Source organism: Lissotriton helveticus, chromosome 8, assembly GCF_964261635.1.
Source record: "Lissotriton helveticus chromosome 8, aLisHel1.1, whole genome shotgun sequence".
NCBI classification, from domain to species: domain Eukaryota; kingdom Metazoa; phylum Chordata; class Amphibia; order Caudata; family Salamandridae; genus Lissotriton; species Lissotriton helveticus.
In genome coordinates this window covers 1,223,793,588-1,223,814,062 of record NC_136069.1, presented here as the reverse complement: position 1 = coordinate 1,223,814,062, position 20,475 = coordinate 1,223,793,588, and the positions used below count along the sequence as shown (strand labels likewise).

Sequence of the window (20,475 nt, the reverse complement as noted above, 5' to 3'; positions counted from 1 at the left end):
CACTAAACCAGTGAGAGACTGATTTACAGTATCCACACCAGGGCTTCTTTGGACCTTCTTGTTTGTGTTTTTTCTTTTTGGAGCCACCCTCCCCCTGTGCCTTTGAGGGGCCTGGTGAAGACGTCTGATCTTTTTGTTTCTGCTCATTACCCTTCTGGTCTGCCTTTTTCTGATCACCCCCTTGGTTCTGGTTTTTCTGCTTAATCCTGGTTATGACCCATTTGACTGCCTTCTTTCCCAATTATTGGGGAGAGGTCAGATCAGAGTCAATCAGGTACAGATGCAATAGCTGGTTTTGACAGTTGTTAAGGATTTGCTCTCTCATGATCAAATTATACAATCCTGTATAGTCCCTAACTTGACTCCCCAACAACCAGCCTTCCAGAGCCTTAGTGGCACAATCAACAAACTCAGTCTAGTCCTGAGTTTGTGTCTTCTGAGTATCTCTGAACAACAACCTATATTGATCAGTGGTTAGGCCAAACCCATCAATCAGAGCACTCTTCAGGACAGAGTAGTTGTTAGCATCCCCATCACTAACTGTGAGGAGCTTATCTCTACCTTTTTCAGAAAAGGAGAGCCATAAGATTGCTGCCCACTGACTTTGGGGTACCTGCTGTACTTTGCAGGCCCTCTCCAAAGCAGTTATCCATTTGTGGATGTCATCCCCTTCTTTGTAGGGGTCCACAATCTTGCTTAGGTTTCTATTTTCATAGGACCTATCTTTAGCCTTTGGGATATTGCTGTCACCAGTGGGTTCTAACCCACTCTCTCTATGCTCTCTAGCACGAGCAAGCTTCTCTTTGGCCAAGGCAACCTCTAGTTCTTGCCTCTCAATTCTCAGAGCAGCCTCTCTCATTTTGGCCTCATGTTCCCTTCTCTGAGGGGAGGTCATCCCTCTCTGAGCAGGGCCATGAGAGCCATTTGAAGCCTGAGATTGGAGAGAGTCCCTGGAGTGGGATCTCCCTCTTCTCTGCCTCTGGTTAAGGACACTTGGGGGGTCTGTATGAGGGCTGCCCATACTAACTCCCATGCATGCTTAAGTTAGCCTGGCTAAGTCTTCTGACTGGGACGTGGCTGTTTACCTCAGAATCAGACTCATCTTCTTCCACCCCCTCCTCTTCTTCTTCCTCTTGTACTGGAGTATCAGTATTATCATCTGAGGAGGGAAAGACCTCATCTGCACTACCTGTATCAACTGTCTTAGGTGGCTGTCGAGCATCATACTCTTCTAAGAGCTCAACCAGGAACTTGAGGGTAGGGTTTAAACCCTGTTTTAGCCTTCTAGAAGTACACAATTGTCTCAATTCTTGGATGGCTAAGGTGTCATATCTTGAAGCAGTCCCCATGGGATCCACTTCTGCAGGCTGAGAACCACTGGGGTTCCCTGTCAGAGACATGGTTTCTAGTGAGGTGGGGTGTTGCACCTACCTACACTATTTGTTTTCCTACAGAACCTCTCTAGGAGTTGTAGTCGGGGTGTGCTAGGCCCAGGCTCTACAACAGCTAAGTTCAGTAGAACTTAAGTATACTAAGGCTTGTTTTTATATGTACCTACAGGTACCTATGTGATCTTTCAAATAATATCTCAAGATTACAAGTGCTAAAACAACAGCAAGCTCTAATCCCAACCGCTGCACACCAATGTGAGAAGTTGGCCTGGTATATGATGTTCACTATTCTAGTGAACACCTTGCACCAGTCCAAACAACCCTTATGGTGATGGTTGTAAGTCAACCTTATAGACCAGCTATCCTAGTGGTAGCGTGGACAGGACAGTCTTAGGCTAAAAGACTCTTGAGGGCGTGTAAAGCCAGCTGTTTTACCATATGTAACCCCTTGAATATCAAATGAAAGGACACCACACAGGATATATATAAAATATATATGTATTTATTTACTAACACACTCCTCTGAACTCGGCAACAGCGCATCACAAGTTACTTAGTCAGAATACGTTAAGTTGCACAAAATACAGTTAGGCCCCAGGGGCGAAGCAAACCATATACTAAGAAAGTGGTATAAGTACCACGTCACGAGAAAAGGAAAGGCCTAGGGCCTAGAGAATCGCTGGGGCTACACTATCTGACCCTTATGTTAGGAGTAGGAGGCCCACAGGTGGCACGTGCAGTGTCTTTACACACATGCAAGAGTCAATGTTAAGTCAATGGGAACTTAGAGTTTAGAAAAAGAAGGATTTAGGACACTTCCGGTCTAGCTAGAAGGAAACAACTAAAAACCTAGACACTTGGATAGTCACCCACAGAAAGCGGGTGCATAGGTGTGAATGTGTCGGGTTTTGCCGTTGAAGTCAATGGAGCCTGTGAAGAAAGATGCTGCAGGCGACCAGGAGGAAGATGTCTGGGTGGATCCAAGGGCGGATCGAGGATGAAGAAGACCTGAAAGCAGAGGGGACAGAGTCTGGGTCACTAGCCAGTGACCGGGTGGAACCAGACGACGTCGAGTAGCAATCAGGTGCTGTCGTGAAGGTTGTCTCTTCAGCCACACGGACCAGGAGGCTTCGAGAATGACCAGATGCTGGAGAGGAGCTGTCCCACGAAGATTCTCTCAGATGGAGGGGTTGACCGCCGGTTTGGAGTCAACAAGCCTTGGCAAAGGCAACCGACGCAGGATTCAAAGAAGGCTTCTGATGCAGACCAGCAAGGTCTGAGGTGCCTCACCTTTGCAGGGAGGCAAGGGCCAGTCTGGAGTAATCAGACCATTGAGTTGGTTTCAAAGGATTCTTGTCACAGAGGCTACTAGCCAACGGGCCAGCAACCGGACAACGCGTCGAGCAGAACACAAGCAGAAGGGCCCCAAGCAGAACTTGTGGAGTGTGGAGGGCTGATCTACGGTGCAGGTGGAGCTCGGATTTGGGGCTTCTCAATCCCCAGTGCACAGCTTCGAGGATACCTCAGGAGCTGCACAGTTAGCAAGTCGTGGACTTTTCAAGATGGCCGGTCCCACGTGTCTCGTCGCCTCCACGGATCTCAGCTATGCTGCAGACGTGAAGAGAGGGTCAGAGAGGTCTGGAAGTTTGGGTCTTGTCAGGCTCTGTGCTTGGGTCCCAGCGGGAACGTCGACAAAGCAAGCAGTTGATTTGCTGGATGGTGCCTGGTTGTCCAGGGCGGTCACTCCTTGGCCACAAGGGAGATTCTTCAGTCTTCAGCTTCAGCAGAATGTCAAAGGTCCAGAGTTTCGTGTCAAGTTTCGAGTTCAGGATTAATCTAAGGTCTCAGGACTCAGCTCCCACCTTTATACAACTAAAAGGGGCTGGATTACTTTCTGGGTCCTTCCTATGGGTGGGACCAGGAAGGGGGTGGTTACACCCCCTTTCCTTTGTCCAGTTTTGCGCCAGAGCTGGGGCTGGAGTGCCCCAGCAACCGGTTTGAACTGGGGTATGCATGAAGCACCTAGTGTGCCTCAGGCAGTGTCTCATTCTTTTCAGCCCTCCCTGTCCCAATAAACAAAGTCCTGTCTGGGGTGGTGCTCGCACCTCTCCAGGCAGTAAACCTATTGTCCAAACCTCCGTGACTGGAAGGACTCCCAGCAGCAGGAGGTCAGACTTGTGTCTGTGGCAGCAGCATCCATTTTGTGACGCTGGGGCTCTGGTTAACTTTAACAGGGATAGTCAGCAACAACATGTCTTCTCGCTCTCAAAGGGTGGAATGCTACCCCCATCACCAGAATTGGCGAGGGGGTAGTATTCCAAAGCATATGACACCTTACACGACATGTTTAGATAAAGCCAAACCAAAGTTACCATGTAACCCGAGGTGTATAATGCACTTAAGAGTATATGGTATGGCGATATCATAGAACAGCTATAAGGACATGGTTCCGAAAGCTGCAGACAGGCTCAGCTCATGCTAGAGCACCATTGTGAGAAGTTGGCCTGATATGCAGTGCTCACTATTCTAGTGATCACTATGTATCAGTCCAAACAACCCTTATTGATGATTGGTTGTAAGTCAACCTTATAGACCAGCTAGCCTAGTAGCATGGATACGAGCAGTCTAAGGCTAAGACTCTAGAGGGCGTGTTAAGCCAGCTGTTTTACCATCACATTACCCCTTGAACACCAAGTGAAAGGACACCACACAAGTTGTTATGAAAATAAACAGATATTTATTTATAACAAGACTACCCTGAACTCTTTATGAGTCAGGGAGCTAAGCACAATACAAAACTCTTAAGAAAATACTTTAAGTCGCACAATTTACACAAATGCCCTAGGGGCACGAAAAACCATATACACAGTAAGTGGAATGCGAACTTGCTAGCAGGTAAGTAATACTTTTCTAGACTTAGGAATCGCTAGGCCTACAATTCTAAACACTGGGATTAGATGCAGGAGGCCTGTGGACGTCGTGTGCAGAGTGGGAACTCTCACGCGTAAGGCGGGAAAAAGTCTATGGAGGCTAGCAGTTGCAAAGTTACTGTTCTCGGGCGAACCCGACTAGGTGGGTCGAAAACAAGAGTGGATCCGAACACTTAGGGTGTTGGACTATGCTGGAGCACCGGAGTACTCAGGTTACCTAGCCCAGGGGCTGCGGCTGCATAGGGTTGAAGTTGCGTCGGAAACCCTCGTTGAAGATCCAGGAGCCTGAAGAAAGAGTTGCTGGCAGGCGGCCAGTGAAGAAAGTTCGGAGTGATCCAAGCCTGGATCAGGGAAGAAGAAACCTGTAAGCAGAGGGGACCAAGTTCTGAATCACTAGCCAGTGATTTGAGTGGGCACCAGGATGGCAGCGGACGAAGTCACCTCAGCCAGGTGAGTGGGCGCTGCTGGGCTCTGCAGTCTCTCGGACCAGGAGGCGTTGTCGGCGACCAGGATGGAGGTGCGAGCTGTCCCACGAAGGTTCTTGCTGTCGACGTCGCAGGACCCAGGATTGGGCAACAAGTCTTGGCAAATGCAAGGCCCACGCGGTGGACCTAAAATGGCGTCTTGAGTGGACCAGGAGGGTCCAGGGTGCTCCTCTGTTGGAGGGGAGCAAGGGCTAGTCTGGAGCAACCAGACCAGCAGTAGTTGTCGTCGTGGAGCGTCGTGAGAGGGCCACTAGCCAACGGGCAAGCGACCTGGACAACGCGGTTGGCAGCAAAGAGCAGAAGGGCCCCACGCAGATCTCGTGGATGCAGGGGGGCTGAACTTCGGTGCTGGAGCTGCTCAGGGTCGGGGCTTCTCTTACCCCAAAGCACTCAGTCGAGGGTCACTCGGGAGTCATGCTGGACAAGCGTCGTGCAGTTCTGAAGATGGCCGGTCCCTCGAGGTCTCGTCACACCCACGGATCACAGCTGGGCTGATGATGTAGGTTGAGGTCAGAGGTGCCAGGGAAGCCGGTTCTCGTCGTGCTGGAGCAGTCTTGATCCGAAGGAGAGACTGGCAACAAACCGCGATGCTTGGTTGGTGCCTGCTGCTGCAGGGTGACTACTCCTTAGTCACAAGGGAGGATCTTGGGAAGAAGTCTTGAGTTCCTTTCGTGGAAAGTAGTTTCAGGATTCAAAGATGATCTGATTTGGAAGGGGGCCAGTTCCTACCTTTATCCTGAGAAAGGGGGCTGGCACGCGACTAAGTCCTGCCCTATGGGTGGGACTAGGAGGGGGTGGTTACACCCCTCTCCTTTGGCGGGCTTTCCCCAGGCCAGGGGCTGGAGTGCCCCTGGAACTGGTTTCAGCCGGCCTATGCACAGTGAGCACCGGGGTGCCACTTGCAGTCACCTTCCTCTAAAGCCCTGCCTACCTAGAATACACAAAACCCTGTCTGGGACGCTGCTGGCACCGCCCCTGGCAGGAAACCCTTTGTCCTTGCCTCCTGTGCTGGGAGGACTCCCAGCAGCAGGAGGGCAGACTTGTGTCTCGGTGGCAGCATCCATTTGGTGGAGCTAAGGCTATGTCTGACTTTAACCGGGGTTACAGGTTACATACATGTCGTGTCCCTCTAGAAGGGCGGAATGCTAACCCCGTCGCCAGAATTGGCGAGGGGTTAGTATTCCAATTCGTATGACACCTTACTCGACATGTTTTGATAAAGCGATACCAGAGTTGGCATATAACCGCGAGGATTATAATGCACTTAAGAGTATATGGTATGCGATATCATGGAAACGGCTAAGGGATGGATCCCGAAAGCCGCAGACAGGCTCAGCTCATGCCAGAGCACTATCTCACACGATTCCAAGCACTCTGCCTTCAGGATTGTCAAGGCCTGCCATAGGAGTGACTGATAGGAGATCTGTGTGTCCATTTTTAGGGTTAGATATAGGTATACTATATCTAAAGCAAAGGGTGATTACACCACCTTGCCCCAGCTGTCAAGCAGCCAGTTGTGTCAGATTTGGATGGCCAGCCAGGGGTGGCATAATACATGCTGCAGCCCCTGGTAGGCCCTGGGTACACCTATGCCCTGGGTACCTAAGGTACACTGTACAGGGACTGATAAGGTGACTCAGTATCCAATTAGATATGTACCTAAGGTACATGGAATCCATTTTACAGAGAGAGCAGTGGGCCTGGGGTCCTGAATAGCAGGGCCCCAGGTCAACTAAGTCAGAAAACCAGCAAAACACCAGGCAAAAAGTTGGGGGCAACCATAGTCAGGGATCTACCTTCCTACAACCATCTCACACATAACCAAGCACTCTGCCTCCAGGATTGTTAAGGCCTGTCATAGGAGTGACTTATAGGTTACTGTGTGTCTATATATATGGTTATATATAGGAATACTATGCTTAAGCAAGGGGTGATTACACGACCTTGCCCCAGCTGAGTGATCAGCCAGTTGTGTCAGTTTGAATGGCAAGCCAGGGGTGGCATAATACATGCTGCAGCCCCTGGTAGGCCTTGGTTACATGTATGCCCTGAGTACCTAAAGTATACTTCTGCAGGGGCTGACAAGGTGAACCAATTCCCATTTGTGGATGTACCTAGAGTACATGGTGTAAATTTAGGGAGAAAGTGCATCTGGGCTGTGGGTCTGATCAGCAGGCCCACAGACACATCTAAGTCGAAAACCAGTAAAGCAAAAGCAAAAAGTGGGGGTGACCATAGGAAGCAGACCCTACTCTCCTACAGGCCCCAAGGTCATATTTCCTCAGCACCGCTACAAGGTAGGGCCACTCCACTGAGTCAAACGCTTTTTTGAGATCCAGTACCAGGCACCCTGATCAAGGCCACTGTGCCGTGGCATAGCTTTGTACTCGGAACAAGTGTCGGATGTTAAGTGAGGGGCTACGAGTGGGCACAAAGCCATTCTGGTCACCGTGCACGAGTGTGGACACCAGCGGGGCTTAGCGTTGAGCCAGTGCGGAAGGTACGATTTTGTAGTCGGTAGTCAGGAGGGCTAGCGGGCGATAAGAGCCCAAAAGTGCGCTGTCCCTGCCCGGTTTTGGGAGGGAAATTAGATTAGCTTCGTTCAATGTGGGTGGGAGGGAGGAGTCAGAAACAGCCGCCGCATATACTCTAATAAGTTCCGGGATCAAAATGTCAGAGTAAGCTTTATAAAACTCAGCAGGGATCCCTTCTGGGCCCGGAGATTTGCCACTAGATAGGGAAAAAATGACAGTGCGCAATTCTTCAGGTGTAAGGGTGGCTTCCAGTTCTTCACGCTGCACGTCATCCAGGCTAGGCAATGTTATGTCTGAAAGGTAGTTGTTTATGGCAGCTGCAGAAACCTGCAATTCGGAGCGGTACAATCCTGCATATTGGTCCACAAAGGCCGCATGTATGGCACTCTGCGTGTATGCTACAGTATCCTGATCGACGCGTACTGCTGTCACCGGTGTAGTCATTGCATCTTGCCTGATCAACCAGGCCAATAACTTGCCCGGTTTGTCACCAAGATGGTGGGTGCGCGCCGAATGGGCTGCATAATTTAAATGTCGCAGCCTTTCTAGTAGTCGCGCATGCTCCTCCCGAGCCTCTGTCAGCGGCTCTTCATCACCCTCCGACGCGTCTTGCTCCCTCTTGAGCAAATCGGCTTCGATTCGCGTCAGCTCCTTGTCCAGGTGCTTCTGCATACTGGCCTGCGTGCCTAAGCAGTGACCTCTGGTGACGACCTTAAACGCGTCCCACTCAATTTGGGGGATGGATGCAGTATGGTTATTCTCTTCAAAGTAGCGTACAATATGTACAGACATGGAGGCACAAAAGGGTGCGTCGAGCAGTAAGTCGGGCTGGAGCCTCCAGGTGGGCTCCGGCGGATGTGGGCGTTCCCACACCAGCTTTAGAACATGAGGATTGTGATCTGAATGGGTGCGACCCATATAGTAAGTGTCAGTAACATGGGGGAGCAAGTCCCTCAACAGCATGTACCTATCTAGCCGAACATGCAATGTATATGCACCTGAATAATATGAATATATCTGGGTTTGTGGATTGCGGCTCCGCCAAGCATCATGTAGGTCCCACTGCGAGGCCCAAGCCACTAGTGCCTTCATAGCCCCATGCACAGGCACGCCAGAGAGGGGCGGAAAGGAACGGTCTAAGGCAACATCCAAAATGCAATTATAATCTTCCCCTAACACCCAAGAGACTCCATGCCAAGGCGCCAGTACCGTGGACAGTTGTGTAAAGAAACCCCCCTGGTCTGTGTTGGAAGCATATAATAAGGCCAGGACGATCTGCTACCCATCCAGCCTGCCTTGCACAACTACAAATCTCCCCTCAGGATCCAGTGCTGCAGCATGTATTATGTCACCCCTGGCTGGCCATCCAAACTGACACCACAGACTGATCACTCAGCTTGGGTAAGGTGGTGTAATCACCCCTTACTTAGATATAGTATATCTATATCTATGTTATATATAGACACATAGCAACCTATAAGTCACTCCTAGGGCAGGCCTTAACAATCCTGGAGGCAGAGTGCTTGGTTTTATGTGAGAGGGTGTTCTAGCATGAGCTGAGCCCTTCTGCAGCTTTTGGAACCATGTCCTTATAGCTTTTCTATGATATAGCCATACCATATACTCTTAAGTGCATTATAATCCTCGTGGTTAATGCTGACTTTGGTTTGGATTTATCAAAACATGTCGTGTAAGGTGTCAAACACTTTGGAATACTACCCCCGCCAATTCTGGCAGCGTGGGTAGAATTCCACCCTTCTAGAGGGAAAAGACATGTAAGTTACTGTTTTACCCGGTTACATTTAAACAGAGCCTCAGCATCACAAAATGGATGCTGCTGCACAGACACAAGTTTGACCTCCTGCAGCTGGACGAACCTCCAGCAAGGGAGGCTTGGACAATAGGTTTCCTGTCCCAGATAGCCTGTAGTGTATTGGGGCAGGGTGGGTTGAATGGAAAGATGCTTTTCCAGACACTGCCTGGGGCACACAAGGTGCTCCATGCATAGCCCGGTGCAAACCAGTTGCTGGGGCACCCCAGCCCAACTCTGGCATGAAACTGGACAAAGAGAAAGGGGTGTAACCACCCCCTTCTCAGGGTCCACCCATAGGAGGGACCTAGCAGGTAATCTAGCCCCTTAAATCAGTATAAAGATAGGAGCTGTGTCTAGAGGCATTAGATTATCCTGGACTGAAACTCTGAAATGAAACTCTTGGACCTTCAATGTTCTATACCGACTAGAAGACTGAAGACATCTCCCTTGTGGTCAAGGAGTGACCACCCTGTGCAAACAGGCACCATCAGTAACTTGCCAGTTTGCTTTGTCGATGCTCCTGCAGGAACCCGAAGACTCAGCAACTCAGGAACTGGACTTCCAGACTTCTCTGACTCCAATCCATATCCACAGCAAAGCTGAGACCCGTGGCGGACACGAGAGACGTGGGACTGGACACCATGGACTACCTGCACTTTGCTAACTAGTGCAACTACCGAGGCACCTTCAAAGTTGTGCATTGGGGTTTGAGAAGCCCCAGACCTGAGCTCTATTTGCACTGAAGCTCAGCCCTCCACACTCCACGAGTGCCGCGTGGGGCCTGCCTTTGCATTTCAGCTTGATGCATCTTCCCAGTTGCTAGCCCATTGACTAGTTAGCCGTCCGAAGAGTTTCTTTTGAAACTACATCACTTTCCTGGTTGCTCCAGGCTTGCCCCAGCTTCCCTGCAGAGGAGAAGCTCCCCAGACCTTGCTGGTCTGAACTGAAGCCCATCTTCCCTTCCTGCATGGATTGCGTTTGCCAAGGCTTGTTGGGTCCAATCCGACACTGCAGTCAGCTAGATCCCTCATGGGACAGCTCTTAACCAGCTCCTGGTTGTCGTTGATGCCTCCTGGTCCTCGTGGCTGCAGAGACAAGCTTCACAACTTCACCTGATTGCATCTCAACATCGCCTGGTTCCTTCCTGGTCACTGGCTAGTGACCCAGACTCTGTCCCCTCTGCTTTCATGTTCTTCAGTTCTTCGATCCACCCTTGGATCCACCCAGACACTCTTCCTTCTTTTGCAGATCTGCATTGAAAGCATCAACGAAACCCGACACGAAAAGACACCTATGCACCCGGCTTCCCTGGGTGAGGTAACTGGAGTACTCCGGTGCTCCCGTGGGTGTTGACTCTCGAAGTGTCCTAGTTTAAAAGGGTTTTACCGTAGTCCATCCAGAAGTGTCCTTAATCTACTACTTTGTAACTTTTACGTTCCCATTATAACTCTATGGTAACTTGCGACTGTGTTCCCGCACTGCAAGCGTCTCCCGTGGGTCTCTTACTTCCTAACCTTTGGTTCTGTAGTGTAGCCCCAGCGATTCCCTAGGCACTAGGCCTATTCACCATTATTGAAGTGGTTCTTATATCACTTACTTAGTATATGGTTCGTGAGGCCCCTAGGGAAGAATTGTATCTGTGCAACTTATAGTATGCTTAATGAGTAACTTGTGATGTATTTCGATCTCTGACCACATAAAGAGCTCAGAGGCGTTGTGTTAGAAATAAATACATATATATTTGATATCTACCTTGTGTGGTGTCCTTTCATTTTGTATTCAAGGGATTATATATGGTAAAACAGCTGGCTTCACATGCTCTCTGATGTTTTAGCCTAAGACTGCTGGTCCATGCTACCACTAGGATAGCTTTTCTATAAGGTTGACTTTATAGCCACCATCAATAAGGGTCGTTTAGACTGGTGCAAGGTGCTCACTAGAATAGTGGACATCATATGCCAGGCTAACTTCTCACACTTACCCTTGTGAGTCCCTAGTATATGGTACCTTAGGTACCAAGGGCATAGGTACTTCAGAGGCCTACCAGAGGCTGAAGCATGTATTATGCCACCCCTGGGAAGCCTTCCAAATTGGCACCACAGGGCTGCTACTGAAGCTTGGGTAAGGTGGTACTTGTACCCCTTACTTAGATATAGTATACCTACATCTACCTATATATAGAGACACATATAAACCTATAAGTCACTCCTATGGCAGGCCTTGACAATCCTGAAGGCAGAGTGATTGGTGTTGTGTGAGAGGGTGCTCAAGCATGAGCTGAGCTCCTCTGCAGCTTTCGGAATCCCTTCCTTATAGCTGTTCTATGATACAGCCATACCATATACTCTTAAGTGCATTATAACCTCGTGGTAAATGCTAACTTTGGAATGGCTGCTTCAAAACATGTTGTGTTTGGTGTCAAACACTTTGGAATCCTACCCACCCACCAGTTCTGGTAGTAGGGGTAGAATTCCATCCTTCTAGAGGGAGAAGACACACTTACTTACCCGGTAATAGTTTAAAGGAGCCCCAGCATCACAAAATGGATGCTGCTGCCACAGACACAAGTCTGACCTCCTGCTGCTGTATGCAACTCCGGCAGGGGAGGCCTGGACACTTGGTTTCCTGTCCATGGAGGTGCCAGCACCTCCACAGACAGGCTTTAGTGTATTGGGGCAGGGTTGGTGCATTCACAGAATGCTTTTTCAGACACTGCCTGGGGCACACAAGGTGGCCCTGTGCATACCCCAGTTCAAACCGGTTGCTGGGGCACTCAGCTCCAGCTCTCGCATGAAACTGGACAAAGGGGAAGGGGTTTAACCACCCCCTCCCCAGGTCTTCCCATAGGTGGGACCTAAGAGTTAGTCGAACCCCTAAACTTAGTATAGGTATAGGAACCCAGTCCCTAGGACTTTAGATTACCCGGGACAAACCTCAGCAACATATATCTTGGACCTTCGACATTCCATTTCCACTGGAAGACGGGAGAAATCTGCCTTGGGGTCAAGGAGTGACTCCCCTGTTCAAACAAGCACCAAAGAAGCATCTTGCCGGTCTGCATTTTCGAGGCTCCCGCCGGATCCTGAAGAATCTGCGACACAGGACACAGACTTTTTACATTTTTTTTATATGTTTATTGATAATTTTTCAGCATAAAAAACCAAAACAAGACAGCAATACATAGCCATTAGTACGGTCAAAGACACATCATCTATATGCAGTATTTCTACATCAGCACATCTCAGTGATACATTGCCATAAAGGTAAGAGTTATAGCAACTGACATCGCAGGCACTCAAGTGATGTCCTCTGTGGGGCGTCGTCAAGTCCTTTGTCCAATCCGTCATCACTCGGGTGAGAGGGAGTGAAAGGGAGGCGACGGTCAAGGGCAAAATAGGGGAAAATGGTGGGGGATCAGCTACGTGTCAGGTTCTCCGTCGTTAGGAGTAATCGCCGTCCGGGAGTCAGTGTCAGTACGGTCAGGTGTCGCTGGTGTGTGTCTCTTGGTCATGTATAAGGACCAGACGTTTTTGGGTTGTTGCGAGGGGATAGCAGCTCACTATAATTTTCTGTTTGGGTACAGCAGAACAGCATATCTCTAGACCATTGTGCCAATGTGGGTGTTGGGCCGCGTAGCCAACAGATGGCAACACATCTCTTAGCTAGGAGGAAAGCCATATCCACCAAATGCCTCTCTGCCTTAGGAAGTGGTTTAGAGTAGCCCAGTATGGCTAAAAGTGGATCGGGGTTAACGCCATATCTGTTACCCGGTTAAATTCAGTGAAGACCTCGCCCCAGAAGTTGGCGACCCTCGGGCAGGCACAAACAACGTGGAGGAAATCAGCGGCCTGTGTTCTGCATCTTTCGCATTGTGGGTTCTCGCGGAGACCATATCGGTGTAGTCGTCCCGGCGTATAGTACACCCTATTTATACATTTAAAGTGGACTAATCTATGACGTCCGTTAAGTGATATTCTTTTGGTGCTCAAGCAGCAGTACCACCATTTATCATCCAACAATTCTATCTGCAGGTCTTGCTGCCATGCCAGACGCGGTTTAGTGTATTCGCCGTCCCTAGTGGCCAATGCCGTGTGGTAGAGTCCAGACACCAATTTGGCTGTTGACTGTGCCTTGATAAAAATGATCAGTGCCACGACCTCCGGGGGCTCCGAGGAGTTCCCTGAGAGCATGTCTCATTCTATAGAATTGGTATTGTGCAAGAGTTGAGTGTGTCTCCTCCCCTTCCGCAATATCCCCCCAGGCACGGGCAATGCTGTCTGCAAAGAGGTCCCCCATAGTATGTACATTCAGTGTCTGCAGCGCCGCAATGACTCTCCTGTCTCTGCATGGCGCCAGCCAGTGGAACCAGTCAAGGCGAGCCGGTGGGGAATATAATAAATTACCGGCGAGCGCGTCAAGCATATAGTGCCACGTGTGAGTGACCGAGTTTAGAGAGTCTAATATGCCAGTGCGTCTGTCGCGAGGCAAGAATAGTAGAGCTGGTAGGGGTTTGGGGTCAGCTACAATGGTTTCGATCCGTATGCGTGGTACATCAGAAGGACCATGTATCCAATGGTATGCGTTGGAGCACTGTGCTTCCCTATTTTATAGTCGCCCAGGCCTCCCATCGTGTACCGCAGCGTCAGTATTTTCCAGGCCACTCGTGGCTGTTTGCCCGCCCATGCCAGGCGAACCATCAGCGACTGCAGGCGTAGAAAGAATATTTTGGACAGGACCATAGGATGTTCGTGAAAAGGAAGAGAAAACGGGGTAGGACAATTATTTTCATCAGCGATACCCTGCCCATTAATGACAGCGGGAGGCGGATCCATCTGTCGATATCATCGTCTAAATTGGAGATGGCAACTCCATAATTCTCCCTCAGGACAACCTCCGAGTCAGTATGTAGCCGGATGCCCAAGTAACGCACCGCATCTGTAGTCCATTGCAGTGGATATTCTGGTTCAAAGCGTACCGTGGTAGGCGTAAGGGGGAACATAGTGGACTTGCTCCAGTTAACGTTGATACCCGAGATGGAGTCAAACAGGACTACCTCACGCAGAACCAGGGAGAGGTTGGGCTCGGGGTTTCTAACATATAGGAGGGTGTCATCAGCATACGTAGACACAAGTAGTCGGTATTTCGGGAACCGTATGCCCCTCTGCCCGTGATATTCCCGCAGGGCACAGGACACAGACTTCCAGACATCTCCGAGGCCGACACGAGTCCCCAGCGAAGCTGAGACCTGTAGCCATCACGAGAGACGTGGGACCCGAACTCCTGGACATCCAGCACATTTGCTAGTGCATCAGCTTTCCCAAAGTTGTGCATTGGGCTACTTGTAGTCCTAGCCCTGAGCACCTTTTGCACTGAAGATTATGGGCCTACACTCCACGAGTGTTCCGTGGGCCCGCTTTTGGCATTCCTGCTTGAGGCTCCTTTGTAATCCCTAGTCAGTTGACTGGTGGGTTCCCACAAAGGTAAATTCTTTGTTTCCTGGGTTTCCCTAGTTGCTCCAGATGTGCCCTGACTCCCCTCCAAAGGGTGAGTCCCACAGACCTTGCTGGTCTGCTCCGAAGCCAATCTTTCCATTCTGCGTGGGTTGCTGTTGCCAAGGCTTGTTGGGTCAAATCCGTATACCGACACTGCAGCACTCGACATCTGACGTGGTGCAGCACAAATCCAGCTCATGGTTGTCGTTGACGCCTCCTGGTCTTCGCGGCTGAAGAGTCAAGCTTCACCTACATCACCTGAAATCACCCGACATCGGCGGGCATCTTCTTGTCGCCTTCCTGGTCACTGGCTAGTGACCCAGACTCTGTCCCCTCTGCTTTCAGGTTCTTCAGATCTCCATTCCACCCTTGGATTAACCCTGGGCGGGCAACTTCGCTACGCCCACAAAGTGGGCGTAGTGTTGCCTACTTCGCCCTTTGCGAAGTAGGCAAAGCAGGCAACACTACGCCCACTTCGTGGGCGTAGCGAAGTTGCCCGCCGCCCGCCTCCCTCCCGCCCTCCCTAAATGCTTCAAAAGAAGTTATAAATGAATTATAAAACCACTTACCTTGTCCGCCGCGTCCCCGGGGCTCCCGCTCGTCATCGCGCCGCCGGCGCCGCCGTCGTAGATACTAATGCGCGTGCGCGGCCGCCCGCGCATGCGCATTAGTATTCAGGACGTGCGCGCCGGCGGCGCGATGACGAGCGGGAGCCCCAGGGACGCGGCGGACTAGGTAAGTGGTTTTATAACTTATTTATAACTTCTTTTAAAGCATTTAGGGAGGGCGGGAGGGAGGCGGGTGGCGCGTAGTGGGGCTACGCGAAGTCCGTGGGTGGGCGTAGTTTTTTGCCCACTTCGCGTAGCTTCGCGAAGCCCCACTACTCCCAGGGTTACCTTGCATCCATCCGGACACTTGTCATCTGGTCGCCTGCAGCACTTCTTTGCAGCTCTCCAGGGAAACGACGATGAAACCCAACACGAAAATCCCTTATGCACCCGGCTTCCCTGGGTGAGGTAACACGAGTACTTCGGTGCTCCCGTGGGTCTTGACTCTCGAAGTGTCCAGTTCTGAGGGTGTTTGTTCGTAGTCCACTCCTAAGTGTCTATGGGCTAGATGTAGGTAATTCGTATTTACTGATTCATAAATACCGAATTTGACAGTTTCGGTATTTATGAATCGGTAAATATGAAGGAAGGAGATGTAGGTATTTTCAGAATTTGAAATACTGATTCGTAAATATTCGGTATTTACCGATTCGGTAAATACCAAATCGGTATTTCCTATTGATTCCTATGGGCTGTGAAGCCCATAGGAATCAATGGGAAATACCGATTCGGTAATTACCGAATCGGTAAATACCGATTTCAGCAAGGGCGAAGGGGATGTCACTTTGACACCCTCTAGCACCCCAAAAATAGGCATGTGCACCATGTGGCACACAGACATGCCCTAAGGGCATGTCTGTCTGTCACATGGCATAGGTGTGCATGCACAGGTGTGCATGCACACCTGAATTCAGTATTTTACCACACAATACGATTGTGTGGTAAAATACTGAATTCTGAAGGCCTGTAGCACTGTACACAGTGCTACCAACATCTTGGTTTTACCTAATCGGTAAAATTACCGATTCGGTATTTTACAGATTCGGTAAATTAACTGATTCGGTAAATTTACCGAATCTGTAAAATGATGCCCCTACATCCCAAATACCCATTTACCGGTCGGTAACGGCCGAAATCGGCCGTTACCGGTCGGTAAATGGCCTGGTACATCTGGCCCCTTATTCTTTAAAAACTAACTGTAACTTTCTCCATAGTAGTCAATGGTGATTTGCGGCTGTGTTTAGACACTGTATGCGTCCCCCGTGGGTCTCCTGTGTCCCTACCTTGAGTGGTTCCTGGTTGCCCCAGCGGTTCTACAGGCCGTAGGCATGGTCTTTATGCTCAGAGCGGTACTGATACCACTTTCTTAATATATGGTTTGTGAGGCCCCTAGGGCAAAACGTATACTGTGCTAATTTACTGTGTGCTACTTAAGTTCTTGTATTGTACTTTTACTTCTATCCTCATAAAGAGACTAGAGGGTTGTGGTTAGAATAAATACATATATAATTTATGTATACCTGATGTGGTTCTCCTTTCATTTGATCATTTATGAGGTTATAGACTGGTAAAATAAGCTGCTTTATATTCCTTCAAGATTTAGCCTGAAGGCTGCTCTCCACAGCTACCACTAGGATAGCTTTCTATAAAGGTTGTCTTAAACCTACCATCAATAAGGGTCATTTGGACTGGTGCAAGGTGCCCACCAGAATAGTGGACATCATATGCCAGGCCAACTTCTCACAGGAGGGAGTAGCCCCTTTGGACTATCTGCAAAACCCAGCTGTCCAATGGTATTGTGCCAGTGGAGGAGGTGATGGTGGATCCTGCCTCCCACTGGCAAGTGGTGGCCCTGAAAAGTCAGACTAGGAGGATTTGGAGGATGCTGCAGGGGGGGAATTGGTAGACTGACCCAACCACTGGCCCCCAGACCCACGACATTGGGTCCCATGTCCACGGGCTGCAGAGGCTAGGTAGCTGGCGCAGGCCTGTGGCTTTGGGGGGAGCATGGTGGGGCACCCCTTCCGTACCAATGTAACGTGCGAAAGGCAGACTGCATGGGGTGAGAGTTGGCAGTGAGACCCAAGGATCTGGTTGTAGCCCTAGAGTCCTTGAAGCGCTAAAGCACGTTGTCCGCCTTGTCGCCAATCCGATGATGGCCATCAAGGGCATGTCCAAAAGGGTCGATTGAACATCCCCAGAGAAGCAAGTGAACCTCAGCTAGGCATAGCGCCTCAGGCCTGTGGAGGAAGAAATCGTTCTACCCAGCGAGTCGATGGTATCCAGTCTACACCTGATGGTGAACTTTGGTGCGTATCGACCCTCTGCATCAGCGCAGGAAAGCATGGCCCAGGCCTCCTCCGAGCACTGTGTAAATTGATACTTGTATAGTGCACTACTCACCCGCAAGGGTCTCAAGGCGCTTGTACGAATACCGCTGTGGAACCCATCTTGGCTTTCCCTGTGAGGTGTCCACTCCTGGGCAGGCAGCACTGGTGCAACCGTGACCCGCACAGAGTGTGTGTAACGGCCCAAGAGTCATGCAGTGTTCACCAACCGCAGTCCTAAGCTGGCGGAAGAAAACGTCTTCTTCCCAAGATGGTAAACTTCTTGGATTCCTGTCTGGGGGAGCAGTAGGGAATATGCATTTCGATGTCGAGGCTTGGAGCACCAATCTCTCAGGGGTAGGGTGTTGGGAGAGGAAAAGTGGGTCACCTGGGGATGGGCGGTGGCGTCAGGCAATCATCCTGTTAACATGGAGCCCCTGTGCTGGGCTTGGACCAAGCGCCCAGAAGGATGTAAGTGGGGGCCTCATTCAAAGGCTGTGGGGGCTCTGAAGCGGTCGCTGCTGGCTGAAGCACCTCTGTCAGGAGGTTAGTCCTGACAGCCACCGTAGGAAGCTCAAGGCCAAAGACCTCAGCTGCCCTAAGCAACACCACAGCTTAGGAGGCCCCCTCCTCCGTAGCCACAGTAGGGGGAGAAACCATACCAAGGTCTGGTGAGGTATCCAGACCACTGGCCTCATCCAACTCATCTCGCCAGTCCGGCTCCTCAAGTTGGTCTGCTAGAGGGTCACCAGACCCCTCCCAGTCCTCCTCACCCTCCTCTGGCTGCAAGTCAGGGCAGTAGGGAATGTCAGGAAAGAATAGAGGTACAAAGGTACCGGTTGACGCCGGTTTGTCTCAGTGTCCAAGTCAGGGGTGGGGCTAGTGTCGACGCCAATTGCGCTGGGGGCATCGCCACTGGAATCAGCGCCAGGAAGGTACCATGAGGTCGACCGGCACTGATCCGGATCCAGGCCTGGATCCTCAAGGACCCTCAGGTGCCGGAGCCGAAGCCACCAGCCTTGAAGGCTCAGGGCCCCCAGCTGAGTCCACTGACTGGAAAGCGCACTGGCGGAGTCAGGCTTCCCAAAGATGCTATGCAGCACTTTGTAGAAAATTAAAAGCTGGGCAAGGGATTTCCTAGCTCCCAGAATGGCAGGGCAGTGCGGAGTTGTCCCAGAAGTGGGTTCAGAAGGCGGAGCCGGAGAATGACAACGTTCCGGTTTCCGCATAGCGTTGGCCGATAGACGGGGAGAAGGAAAGAGCGAACATGCTTCTTCACCCTTTTCTTGTGCTTCGACTTACCTGAGGAGCGCGAAGACTTCAATGACGAATGGTGATGGCTCTGCGACTGGTCCCGAGACCTTCCGCTCGACCACGACCTCGTGCGGCGCTGAGCTGACTGCCGAACCTCTAGAAGCTTTTGGGGCCACTCTCGCAAAGACTTCGGTTTCATGGCCGACAGTCGGAGCATGACTTTGGGTCCTAGTCGCACTCCAGGCACCAGAGGCACACGAGGTGCAGATCAATGACTGACATCAGCTTGTGACAGGAGTCACAAGGCTTGAAGCTGGTCCGTCGATGGGACATCCCTACGTGCACCAGGAGTGGAAGGACTCGAAAAAGTTGAAAAAGTTTTAGTCCAAAAGTGACTAAGAGGCACGCGCTCTACGGATCTTCAGTGTTTGGCGCAGAACAACAAAGAACTGACGTCAGAGTGCAGGGGCGGCGTCTAAGTAGACACCGCAACGTCATCCTGGTGACCATGATGCTATCAACGAATGCGTAGTCTGCCGACGCCACCTACCGACGCGCAGGGGTACTGCTAAAAAACATTTCTCCGGAGCCAGTCTGACACTTGGGGGTAATTCTAAGCTAAGGAATCTATAACTACGGTCTGTTTCTGATATTTACAATGCCAATAGTTCAAACTTGCATGAATGCGAGACTTATTGCATTGCACATGCTTGTTTAGATGGGCACTCAAGGTTCAATTATCCAAGATGTGTCTGGGTGGATATCAAACATAGGTCCACTTTCACCATACTCCACCTCATCCCTTCAGGTACCCCAACATCCTTCGACAATATATATGATGAACTGTTAATTGATAACATAGTTTTGATTACATTTCTGGTTCCAGTAAGCATTAACAGTCATAAAGTAATCAAACTTTAAGTTCACTATTTCCTCTCTGTTATATTGTCCAGATCACACAACACTATCTTCAATTTTCCTTTTGCTACACATTCCTAGTTTATCTGTGAAAGATAGTTATATTAAATAACATTAATACCATTCTGTGGAGTTGTGCTATAGAAAAGTGTTCAATAAATTAAAGAAAGCTTAAACTAATTAACAAAGCAAAATAGTTTCATGAATAGGAAATTTGTAGATGTATAGGTTCTTATTTTTCAACATACATTTGAAATGAATCGTGATGATCATATTTTGAATTTGAATGCTCTCATACGTGATACCATTATTTAAAAAAATACGTATGCAAATGAATAACGTTTTTACCATAGGTATGAATAGATGACTTTCAAAGCAATTTTCTTCTTTGATTACACGTTCATTTCTGAAATCGTAATCATCCTGTAGATCATTTTCTTCATTTCCATCTGCCTCTTTCAAACTGTGATCAATGTCGTGGGCTACTAATCGAATAATAATATCTTGCTTGTTTTGCGCATCTTTTAAAAGTTCTACTTTACCAATGTCTGGATTAATAAGATCCAGAAATGAATTTCTGTACACAATCTAAAAAGAAATTACAAAATTATAACTGTACAAATACTTCAAAAGTTCAACATTTGCTATATGTAGTTATTCAGCTTCCTCATTTCATGATCAACACGCCAATGAGAGAAATCAAGGCAGTATTATTCACTTAAT

At 49.7% G+C, this 20,475-nt stretch overlaps 1 protein-coding gene across 14 annotated transcripts in view; it reads right to left on the bottom strand.

Annotated features, from left to right (window-relative positions):
• Positions 1-20,475, bottom strand: part of LOC144773261 (uncharacterized) — a 7,170,044-nt gene that overhangs the window by 1,699,773 nt on the left and 5,449,796 nt on the right. For all 14 annotated transcript variants that reach the window (XM_078658159.1, XM_078658161.1, XM_078658167.1 and 11 more), the window contains one exon: positions 20,101-20,340. In XM_078658159.1, the coding sequence (XP_078514285.1) occupies positions 20,101-20,340 (240 nt within the window). The remainder of the gene's footprint in view (positions 1-20,100; positions 20,341-20,475) is intronic.